This window comes from Pyxicephalus adspersus, chromosome 7 (genome assembly GCF_032062135.1).
Source record: "Pyxicephalus adspersus chromosome 7, UCB_Pads_2.0, whole genome shotgun sequence".
NCBI lineage: Eukaryota > Metazoa > Chordata > Amphibia > Anura > Pyxicephalidae > Pyxicephalus > Pyxicephalus adspersus.
This window is the reverse complement of record NC_092864.1, coordinates 11,152,917-11,165,777: the sequence shown is the minus strand read 5'-3', so window position 1 is coordinate 11,165,777 and position 12,861 is coordinate 11,152,917. Positions and strand designations below refer to the sequence as shown.

At 40.2% G+C, this 12,861-nt stretch overlaps 1 protein-coding gene across 1 annotated transcript in view; it reads right to left on the bottom strand.

The window, feature by feature from the left end:
• SLC5A10 (solute carrier family 5 member 10) overlaps positions 1–12,861 on the bottom strand; it is a 92,848-nt gene that overhangs the window by 7,296 nt on the left and 72,691 nt on the right. The window contains exons 13-14 of the mRNA XM_072417458.1: positions 2,463–2,631; positions 239–454 (exon numbers count right to left, since the gene is read on the bottom strand). Coding sequence (XP_072273559.1) covers positions 239–454; positions 2,463–2,631 — 385 coding nt within the window. The remainder of the gene's footprint in view (positions 1–238; positions 455–2,462; positions 2,632–12,861) is intronic.

Genomic DNA, 12,861 nt, shown 5'->3' with positions numbered 1-12,861 from the left:
CAAACAGGGAAACATAGCAAATTGTATTGTCAGTGGAGCTGGTCATTATAGTAAATCAGATGCCAGTGATTGGGAAAAAACTGAAACCAAAGACAGTCAGGTAACTAGCATTTTTAGAAGGAGATCAGCTATCACAAGTTTTATTTTTTTTTCTTATTACAGGTTTCCTTAAAGCCTGGGTGAAATATGTTGCTGCAAGCCTGTCCTTCTCTGACCATCCAGATATCATTGGACTCACCTGTGAAGGCAATGGAGGTTCTGTGAGGAGGCTGACCCCTACTACTATTCCAGTGGTTAGCGCACACAGAATAATAGCAAAGTGAAGGTAGTGAACATCCTTTAGTACAGACGGCCGCTCATCAGGAATACCACAACGAGGTATGGGGTACACAAACTCCATTATCATCCGAGCAAGGCCCACCACCAGGCCGATCATTAGTCCCCAAAATGCCCCCTGTGAAGAAAGAGACAGGAAAGCATTAGAACCAATATTCTGGTGATCAGGTGTATATTGAAGAGTCAGAATATGACAGAACTGTGCATACAGGTGGATCCAATGCAGATAAATAGCTTTAAAATACTTTCTCTTGCATGAGTACATAGACCTCACCCAGTCATTGTAAGGGTCTAAAGGGATGCATTACCTATGCATGGTTTGAATAGCTGTAGGCCTCTATAAGCCCCATAATTATAGTTCCATATGTATTAAGAAGGGTAGGAGGGCACCTTTTAGCACCAAATATTTAGGCAACAGACAAACCCTTTCCACCCCCTATCATATGACAAACAAAAACACAAGAATGATTGCTAAAGCACATTGGGCCTTTTTCCCATCAGTTTTGCCTAATCTGACTCTCAGACACGGCAGACGGCGCCATTTTTGCATGTTTAGGCTTCAGTCTGTTACGTCTTACTGTAATTATGTTTGTGATATGTTTCTTACACAGGAGATTAATATCCAAACTGGAGAAGCTTTCGCTTGGCTTATCTGAACAACAATAGATGAAATGACAGCAGAGCGGCCACTCCTCTGTTTTGTCACTAATAGTACTGAAAAGTGATTTTCATGTCACTAAACACCCAAATCCCATTCAATGGAGTCGGTGAATAGATTCCCTTAAGCTGGCACATTGTGTTGGATAGGTGTGCCGTGTGGTGTGCTCACGGTTTAATAATAATTGTATTTAAAGCTAAACTGCAGACTCGCCTTCAGACTTGCTCAGTTGTATGGGCTCATTTTCTGTATTGAATTTGATTACTATGATTTTAACACACACTGTGTGCTTCTTTTAATGTGTATTAGAAGCTGCAGCAAGTCAGATAGAGCCATTCTGTTCCTGGTTGGAGGACATCCAACATCCTTTTAGGCTTACCTCTCCAACCTCACTGCCCCTAACTATCCCTTTAAGAATATGTATTATTTCTTTTAACAATGCACGATTAGGATCATATATGGGCCTCATTTAAAGTGGAACTATATCTAAAAACCAAAGCAGGGACCTAGCAGGTTCTTTATTGAAGATGAGACAGGTGATGTCTCTTCTGCAATAAAATAACCTTACCTGCCTGATCACAATTTTTTAATTGCACTCATCTGTCCTTATTCCAGAGCATGTGCCTTCATCCTCACCCAATCTTCTTCCTAAAGTCAGGTCTTTTGCCATCTTGATTGGCCGGGCCAGAATGTTTGCCCATTTAGTCTCTGCAGCTCCAGGGATGCTGCAATATCCTCAACATTTTGTTTGTTTTATGTAACATAGCAAAATAAGGGCTGAGATAATTACTTTACTTCTAGAAGAATGCCAATCCAGTTCTGTTAGTCACATGTGTGAGGACCTAGGCACTGGGAACTCTGCTGAACCAGAAGATAAGCCAATATAAAATCTGATGGTCCCATTCAACAGAACAAACAAGTACCTAGGTCTTCAGGCATGTGACGAAAGCTGAATGGGGTCTGGAGCAGTATATTTTCAGTTAAAGTAAGTATTTCACCCCCTCTAATAATGTGTCATCCCAGAAGATATGATTTAAAGATTAGATTAACGAAAAAAAGTAAATATAAAAGTCACAACAAAGCCAACGTTTTAAAGTAAGAGCATGAGTATGATTTTTTTTTTTTGTGGCCCATATCCTTAAACTTCACAAGTTTACAGTTAAAAGTTTTACAGCTGCCATTGATGTTTGACACTTCATTGGGACCTTCGATGCACTGTGGTCCCAATGGCTTTTAAGTCAGTGGACTTATGAATAAGTTGGCAGAAGTAACTACAGCTTTTTTACCACTTAAAAAATGAAGACCTTGTACCTGATTAATTCATCTATTGTCTCCCTTTGTTGAAGAAACTATTTGCAAAAATGATTACTTCTTCACAAACTTGTTGGTTTTTGCAGGAAATTTGCTGCTGAAATTTGGACATGTTTGCCATTACATACAAATCAGTTCAAATGTAACACAAGTTTACCTGCTCATTAGCTCTCTTCCAAAACACTGCCAAGGCAAAAACAGCAGTGACGGGAGGTGCCAGGTAGCTGGTGACAGACTGGATGTAGACGTATAGCTGCCCGCTATTGGCATTCTGCAGAATAGGGATCCAGACGACACTCACTATCACAAGGACGACTGTCACTATCCTGTGGAAATAGATAAAATTCACTCATAGTGTGGGGCTAAACATTGCCTAGTTATACTGGGGTGAGATCCATGCAATGGGCATTTATTCAGAACTAGACGATTTGTCTGGGTGATTGGTAACACTTAGAATGCATCTGGTTAACGAGACATACTGACTCACTGATGCAAATATGTCCTGTTTCCAAGGAACCATATACCAGATATGAAGATGGGGGTTAGAGTAATAAAAGTGCTCCTGTGATTATCATATCTAAGCTAGACACTTACTAGATTACTATAAAACACATCACTCTATATGGTTCTGGTTGCTCTGGTTATGTTAGACATCTTGGCAAGGCTACTATGAGAACAATTCCACAGACGGCAGAGGCTGGCAGTCCAATATCATGCCATTGTGGGGTTCAATCTCTTGAATTACAAAAGTAAAACCCAAAGTTACTGCAACCTGCCAAATCAGCCGGTGGAACGACCTGATCTTCTTGTAAACGTTGCTTCATATTAGAGTTTTCTATGGTGCTAATATTCCAATCTTTGGAAAGTGTAAAGCCTTAATGAAGGAGGTTCCCTTTAGCCGTAGAAAGTGGTTGGGAATGGTAAAGCATTTTAATGAATAAACCAACTCTGTTTTGGGTTTGGCACTGAACTGCTGTGATACATATCTGCAGACCAGTCTACTACAGTCTGAAAACTTTGCCTATGTCCATGGCCACATAATATAGGATGCCAATGAGGAAGTGACATCTTGCCTTTCAAACTAGTAAGAGGGCAACAAAGGAAAGCAGGTAATTATTTGTCCTACTTTTTTTTTAAACAGAAATCTTGTTGCTGGGGAGTGTAATAAAGCCTTATTATTAAAGTCTAAAACCATCAGAAGGCATCAAGCCAGTGGCAGATGTAGCCAACAATTGGCCCCCTAGTACCAGTCTCTTCAGGGCACAACCGTCCAAATTCTTCCACAACTTCAAGCACACACAGGCTCCTTTACCACACCCCATTCCCTCTTTGTGCTTTCAATCTGGTTCTTTGTGCCAGCCAGGCTGAGACACAACACAGGGAGAAACAAGGGGCAGAGAAGCTGCTGTGGGGGCTCCTGTTGCCTAAAGAGGGTCCAGGGCCCTTGTGTAGCAGCACAGTGTGCATCTCAATAGGTCTGCCCCTTGCACAGCAACAATACACATTCTACACTGCCTGTGGCTATTGGACCTGAGGAGCCAGGTGGGATACCATACGTAAGGTTGAGCTTCTGCTCCATTATCTTCTGTTTAAAACACACCTAAGCTATCCCATTGGACTTACCAAGTCAGACAGACAATGCCCCATCTGCAATAAGTATTCCTACTTTCCTGATTGCTCATTCAAGCTCAAGCTGCATTCCCGCGCTGGTTTGCTTTCCCTGTGGGTACCAGGACTGAATAATGTCATCCTGGCCAAACATATAGCTGAGGATCAGAATTATGAAGGAAGTAGATGGCCACCCCCGCGATGTAATGGGTTCCACTTTAAAGCTGCAAAGCTTCTTTTTTGTTTTAATTACTTAAACAATTTTTGTGTTTTCTATTATTTGTGTAATAATCCTTTCAGTAGTATAATCTTTCCCCCACTGTTTTGTCTTTTTGTAAAACATAATGAAAGAAAGCTAGGAAGAAGCTAGGCTAAGTCTAAGAAAGGACATAAGAACAGACTCATGTTGAATGGTTGACTCATAGTTGAATGGAGCTTCTGTAACCCCCAGTAGCCATTTAAAGCCCCTTTTACCCTTATTATTCACCCCAAACACCCTAAAGTGTATCTCAAATCAATAAAAGGAAGAATAAATAACATTTCCTTGTCTTTGCTGTTTCCTTCCTTCACAAAGAACCCCCCTTCCCTAGGAGGACCAGCTCTACCATGCACAATAATCATTGGCTTCATAAATCCACCAGAAACTAATCCACATTTCTGAACCAAGTATGAGCCTCTTGAGGCTAGTGTACAGCAGGACTGGAGTGTGAGTGAAAGAAACAGTAAAAGTGGCCAAACAGATGCTTTCCAAGTAAAAAGGTGCTTCCATTTGTACTGTTCATTCACAGACAGGGAGCAGGTTGATGCTTACCTGGGCTCAGAGAAATTAGGTTGAATGATGTGTACCATAAGACTGGGGACATCTAGTGGCAGAAATGGTTGCTGGATGGTAATGGTTGCTGGAAATTCTACACACAATAGATGAACACTGAAGCAAAAGCTGGTTTTGTCATCATATTTTTGAGATACTATTCCCTTGTTATCTTGTTATTGGTGGCTAAAAAAGTAGCCATACCAATAACTTGTATGTAAATCTGCTGCTAATTTGTAGTCTCTCTTTTATTAACACATTTGTTTTATTTATACATTGCATAGCAGGAAACTAAGCTGGGGGATTAGGAGCAGACATTTGTTTGAAATAGGTCAGGGTATAAAGTATGTGTACTCTAAAATGTAGATATGTGATGTCCTTTTCACAGCTAGTACAAATACCTAGGAATGAGGTGTGCACTTGTATAGGATTACACACAGACTCACATCAAGAAGCTGGCAGAAATCACAAAATGCTACACACGTCATTAAGTAAATTTGCCGTAATGTACTTGTTACAGGGACGACATGAAAACATAGCGCTGAGCAGTCTATGTACAGCTGTTTGTGGAGTTCCTGGACAGTAAGACAAAAGGAACATTCATTGTGAGTGTTCCAATACAAGACTCTAACACCTCTTCTAATCTAAGATCACACCCTCAATACAGCGACAGCATACTTTATGCCGATTTAGGAGATCATTAAAGGATCTTGGTCTATTTAAAGGAAGGTAAATACAACTGGCCTTCTTCAAGGAATGTTAGCTGCCTGTTCTGTGAATATTCTATAGCTAATAAAAGAAAAATACGCCAAAGGGCTTACACAATTTTGCTTGTGAAGGTGAACCTGAACTCAAGAACATTTGTAGCTGAGCTCCCCTCACAAAGACAAAGTCTCACTCTTCTGTTTGTACATCTCAAGCTGTTTTTGGATTATAATAATTGTTTTCCTTGCCACACTTTATATTAGAACTATTCTCGAAATTAGTGTGGTGGTCAGTGGGAAGAATTCCTCTTACATTGCTGACCATTGGGAAGAATGTCATCCTTACAGATAACCAAAAGATCAATGGGGTCACTTAAACTGGTGACACCCACTCAGGTGAGAGGTACACATTGCTTAAAGAAACCTTAGCCACCTCTGGTTGAGAAACATTGTATTTAAAGGCCTCTGTGACCTTAAGCATTATTTTTCTTTATCTTAGAACAGTGGTCCAAGAGAACATTTTGGTGGTCCACAGAAAAGTTTGAACATTATTTGCAATTTATATGTTTTATTAATATGAAACAAAAACAATATATTAAAAAATTCTTATATTCTGAATGACAATTTTCACCTATATATTGCACTAAATTCACAAACTGTACTAGAGACAGAAAAACAAAGGAGGCGCAGCGTAACGTCAGTGTAGTCTTAAGTTGTATGAAGTAACCATTGCCGAGCCGTACGCTTCAGTATTGTTTCCATTATTACAACAATCACCCTGCTCCACCAATACTGATTCTCATCCCATTGTTTTATATTATTTGTTTATTTCTCAGATTTTTTTAGGTAAGTATGACCTTAACTGTATTTTCTTTAATTGTTATATTTAATGGCATCAAATAGTTTAACTTTGATAACTGTCATTTATTGTTTGGTCTTAGAGTGGAATGAAATAAACCCATAATGAGTGAGAAAAGCAAACAAATATTTTACATTTCTTTAATAATACCAAAGATAATGCAACTAATGATAATAGTAACAATAGTAATACTTCACTTAACCGTGAGCTGATCAATGAATCAGAGCCTTCACAATCCTTGTCAGGCACCATTAGGAAGATCATTATTTTACAAATGTATTTATCTTTTTGAAAAAATTCATATTAATGGTCTGTGGGATTTAAAATGATGAATTTAGTGGTTTGAGAGGTCCGAAAGGTTGGCGACCGCTGTCTTAGAGGATAGAAGAAGAAAACAAACCCTGTAAGCTATGGACACATGTGAGATTGCTGTAGCTGGAAACATATTTTTTGTGATTGTTTCTAGTGACAGATGAGTGAATGAGCCCATTTTGTTCTATAGATAGGGCAGGGGGTAGGATGGTTGAGCTGCTTTCTGATACGTTGTTCTTTATTCTTCAATGGAGACAAGACCAACTGTGAGCTGTGCAGGAAATTCACTTTTCCAAATTTGCAGAAGGCAAGATAGCAGGTCCCATGAGACAGAAAGGACACATTCTGCAGATCTTCAAGTGCTAAAAGTGGAACTAAAGATTTGCTTTAAAAATCTGTAAACAGACAGGCAATGTCCCATCTGCAATAAGTATTCTTACTTTCCTTATTGCTCATTCGAGCTCAAGCTGCATCCTGGCGCTGGTTGCCCAGAAAATCTTTGCTGTGGGTACCAGGAATGAATAATGTCATCCTGGCCAATCATATAGCTGAGGATCAGAATCAGGAAGAGAAGAATGAAGTAGTTGGCCTCCCCCCCGATGTAATGGGTTCCACTTTAAAGCTACAAAGCTTCTCTTTTGTTTTAACTACTTGGAGTGTGAATATTTACTTGAAAGTTTTTTGTGTTTTCTATTATTTGTGTTCCAACTCTTTCAGTAGTTTAATCTTTCCCCCACTGTTTTGTCTTTTTGTAAAACATAATGAAAGAAAGCTAACAAGAAGCTAAGCTAAGTCTAAGAAAGGGCACAAGAACAGACTCATGATAGTTGAATGGAGCTTCCCTAACCCCCAGTAGCCATTTTAAGCGCCTTTTACCTTAAATAATCACCCCAAACACCCTAAAGTGTATCTCCAATCAAAAAAAAGGAAGACGAATAAAAATTTCCTAGTCTTTGCTGTTTCGTAGTAAGTACTTTATGATCCTGCCAGTTCCCTTGGTATTTAGTGAATTCCGGCATTTGGCCGACAATGCTCTCTTTTTTCTATACATTGCAGTGTGTGAATGTTGTTTACCTGAAAGTCTATTATTTATGATTGAATGTGATAGCTCACATTGGATGTTTCCTTTGATGCCCATGTGTAATAGGGAGGTACCAGAAAATATCTCCTGTGCCAGTTCCTGGATTCCCACCCCATGATCACAGCCCAAGAAAAGGGTCAATGTCAGGATACAGGTTAGGGTTCTCATCAGGTAAAATCAGCTTTTGTTGCACACTTTGTTTTTAATTAAACCCAGCCAACAGAGCAAGCCGCATTTAAAACAATTATCAAGGCTTGGCACCAAACAGGATGCCACAGGACAAGCCCCATCAAATAGAACCTGCTGGAATAAGCCAAGCTGCCATCCAGCGCTCCCTAGAACGTGAAAAATAAATAAATACACTTTTATTGTTACAACTATTGGCCTCCCTGGCCAGGGATATTTGTCTTAAAGGGATCTATTAGGATGCCAAGCATTTGTGCTGCCAAGCTGATATACCAGTCTACTGTGCCAGTCTATTTCTGCATTCTATGCAGGGACATGCAGAGCAAAACTTCAGGGGTTGAATCCTCAAAAAATGTATTTATTAAAAGTTATGCTCGCTTGTAGCTTTCCTCCGGCACTGTAAATGGCAGCAGCCCCCATATTCATTGGTATAATATGATGCTGGGGGAAAGAATAACTACAAGTTTCCTAACCTAGGAGATTGTGTAAGGACGGGGCGAGTTTTATGGATCAAAATATACCAGGCCATTGTGTCTTAGGTCACAATCCTGACAACATATTTGTATTTTTTGCACCATTTATGTTTGCCTTTGCAATGCATGCCACAGGTTGGCCATCTAATGCATTGCAAGTGTGCTAATTGCCATTCTAATTCGTGTTCCATAAAAGGCTCATCTACATTTCTTTTGATAATAGAATGCTATGTGGAATAAAAATGTGAAAATGTAAAAATACTAAAAATGCACTGAAATGAAAGGTAAGAGCACAGGGGAAGCATCATGTTATCCCTGTCTAATTTCTGAGGGGGTGAAGGTAGAGCCTCCTTTTACATGAGCTGTTAATGATGCCAGGGCCCAGGGCGCCCAGGCTGATCTCACCTCCACCTGGGTCAGTCTGGTTCTCCCACCTGACAGGCAGATGTTAATTAAAAGGTCTACGCGTGAGACAAAAGCGTGAAAACAATTAGAGAGGCGTGCCGCTGTACGGTTTAGTAGCTTCCTTTGCATGGGTGGAATTAAGAATGCTTTAGGGTTCTGGGGTGTGCCGCTCTTAGACTGCTGGCTGGCGATTCTGAAGCCAGAATGACATGATGACTTTCAAGCACCTCCTCATTTTTAATAACCCTGATGATGGATACAAGTGTGGCTTCCCAAAGCGGTGTTGCGAAAATCTGGCTCTCCAGTGAGGGTTTGTTCACACGGATGGTCAGCACGCAGCCAAAAAGAGCTCTGGAATTGGGGGAAAGCCCTCTAGAGAATCCTCCAGACAGAAGATCCAGAGTCATGTGACTTTGACCTAAAATTGTCAGGTTCTTGGTCTTTTGATCCTTTAGTGCCAGTGCAGTACAAAGCTATGCAACCTTCCATTGCCTGCAATTTACACCCACACTCCATCAACAAAATGTCCATTCCCCAATCAATGTTTCATCAATATTTCAAACAGTACCCTACTTTATAATAAATTTATGTGACATTTATCAAATTTAATGTCTCATCATTGAACAGTGTTTGGCCACCTTAAAAAGATATGTTTTGTAGGCAGGAGGGATGAAGCTCAAGTTCAGCTTTTCTCAACCTTTTTAACATGGTGGAACCCTCAAACAAATGGCTAAGTCTTCAGGGAACTGGCTCAGAGGTAGCACTGTGGCCTTTGCAGCGCTAAGTCCCAGGTTGGAATCTCAGCCAGGACACTATCTGCATGGAGTTTGCAGGTTCTCCTCGTGTTTGTGTGTGTTTCCTCTGGGTACTCCATTTTCCTCCCACAATCCAAAAAATTGCAGTTAAGTTAATTGGCGTCTCCCCAAATTAGACCTTAGACTCTATTAAAAACAAATGACCATGGTAGGGATATTACATTGTAAGCCCCTTTGAAGGACATCTAACGATATGACTATGGACTTTGTACAGCGCTGCATAATTTGTTGGCGCTATATATGTAAATACTGTGTAATAATACTAATAATAAAAATTTACTATACCCACAGCTCACCCTATATTAGTATGGTGGTCAGTGGGAAGAATTTCTCTTACATTGCTGGCCATTGGGAAGAATGTCACCCTTACACATAGCTAAAAAGATCATTGGGGTCACCTAAACTGACCTGAGAGTCACAAACTGCTCATTGCTCAAGGAACCCCTAACAACGTCTGGAAGACCCCCGGTTGAGAGACGCTGATCCCCAATGTTAAGATTTCCCCATGACCTCTGCTGTTGTTAGATTTGCTGATTTTTTTTTTCTTGATTGCTGTAAAAGAGAGGTAACACCAACAATGAATTCACTTTAAGTGAAGTTTCACCAGGTTTGGAGCAGTCATGTCACGAGCAGTTAGTCACTTTGTTCTGCTTCAACCGCAACAGCAATATTTAATTTAATTCAATTAGACTGTTATCCAGGTCAGCTGGCAGGCGAGCCGGGATCCTGCTTGTACATGGCTGCCATCCTGCAGATTCCTGCATGAGACTCAGGCGTTACTAGGCTGGTAGCAAACCGGGAGCTGTTCTATAATGCCAGCTTCTAGGGATTGTGTTCTGTAGGCTGTACAGGTACAACCCTCATACTCTTAGTTTATGGATATACATGAAACATACATAGGGGGATGGTGGTTCTGTGGATAGCACTTTTGTATTGCAGCACTGGAAGCCCAGGTTTAAATCTTAGGACAGTGTCTAAATGATTTCTTCCCACATCACAAAAACGTGCTTATAGATTAATATATGTTAATATATATTCTATATAATAATACAAATATCTGGGCTAAAACTACATACACATAGCCAGTAAATGCAGAAACACACCTAGCATTTGCTCACTAAACAGTAAAATTGATCCAATCATTGGATATAATTCCCTATAAAGTCCATGAATCATTAACACAGACTTCCAGTATTTAAACACTTTTACAGAGATCACACCATGAAATGTTTCCCTATCCAGAAATACGCCATCTTTGTTCAGGCATCTTCAAGGGTTACCATCTACCCCCCCAGACTGACATACTAGGCCTGATTTAATAACGCTCTCCAAGAATAGGAAGAATACAATTTCATACGTGAAGCTGGGTGATCCAGCAAACCTGAAATGGATCTGGTTCAAAACATTTGCTAGCAAAATAATAAATTATTTTAATGAAATCTATTCCAGGTTTTCTTGGATCACCCAGCTTCACGGATGAAAGTGTATCCTTTCCAGTCATGGAGAGCTTTAATAAATCAGGTTCATTGACTTAGAGGTTGCCATTGCTGCAGCCTCTCACATTGTGATTCGCCGCACAGTTATAACATTACATTCTTATCACTGGGGAGGAAGAGACTGAAGAAAAGTTTTCTCTTTATTGCAGCAGACTATTAATATCATTGTAGCCTAGGCTAAGTCACTGGCTAAAGATCAAGGAAATCTTTGCAAGGTATGAAGTCAGCTTTACCACTCCAGATGTCTTCCCAGCAATAAATAGAGCAGAGACATGTTGCTGTCACTTATGTTGTGTGTGCCTTGCAGCAGGGACAGTTCTAGGAAAAATAGGGCCCTGGGCAAAAATTAAGTGAGGGGCCCCAAATGCACAGCATTCCAGCTCCCTGCGCACCTGCCATTCTCTCACTTCGAGCCCTGGAGAAGCTGTGGCCCAGGGCTTTTGCCCAGTTTGCTTTATAATAAATCCAACCCTACCTTGCAGCACCCTGCACTGATGTATGTGAGCACTGAGCAGCTGTCAGTGTGATACCGCCATTGATCACGTGCCTGGCGTCCCTGGCAATAAATACATTTAAGCTGTTTCTCTATTATCATCTGCATCTGCTGCGCATCATTCCTGGGTGTAACACGGCATCCAAAGCTCCAGTGAGTCTGTTTACCAATCATCACAATTACATGTTCAGCCCAGAGTTCCCTTTTAACAATGCAAACATACCATACCGCTAAAGCAACATAGCTGTGCTATGAAAATAATCATAAACGCTTGCCGTAATTAATGCCATAAATTTAATTTATATCAAATATGTTAATTGCTATATAATACATTAAGTCTGAAAATGCAAAATGTCAGGTGATTAACGCCACGTCCATTAGAGGAGAATATTAATGATAATTGTCTGAGGCCTAATTGTGCGCCATCCAATAACAGTAATTAACCTTTCCTTAGACTAAAGAGCGAAGATGAAGCGGCTTAATCATACAGATGTCTGAAGTTTGGCCGCTTCTGTCCTGTGTGTAAAGATGATTCACCTGTTATTTGCAGCTTCACATTCTTTCTACATACAACATTCACCTATCAATCAATAGCTGGAATTGTTTTCAAAAATGTTTTTTTTATGGACCTGAGAGCAGATGTACTTGTTTATTACCTGAAACGACTGCTGCACAATAACTGCGTTGTACTGAGGTCTGCCAAGTCTATGGGTCTGGGCTGACTGGATGTAAAGATAAGTCTATGGGTTAATGTACACACGTGCAATAATTATCGTTGGAAACGAACGAATAATGACCAATAGTCTGATAATTGTTAACTAAAAAAATGCACAATGACTGGCCAACAACGCAGATGAACGGGGTATGTCGCTGGAAACAAACGACCATCCCAGCAGTACTGATAATAAAGATTAGTCTATAGGTCAGCCCTGACTGATAATAAAGATAAGTTTATGGGTCAGCCCTGACTGATAATAAAGATTAGTCTATGGATCAGGCCTGACTGATAACAAAAGATAAGTTTATGGGTCAGGCCTGACTGATAATAAAGATTAGTCTATGGATTAGGCCTGACTGATAGAAAAGAAGTCTATAGGTTGGTCTTACTGATTGTAAAAAATAGTCTATGAGTTGGACTTGGCTGATTGGAAAGGCAGGTCAATGAGCTAGGTTTACTGATTGAAAAGAGAAGTCTATTAGTTGGGCCATACTGATTGGAAAAATAAAGCTGCGTACACACGTCCAATTTTTATCGTTGGAAATGAACGACGAACGACCGATTGGCCAAAAATCGTTTGTAAAAAAAGTAACCA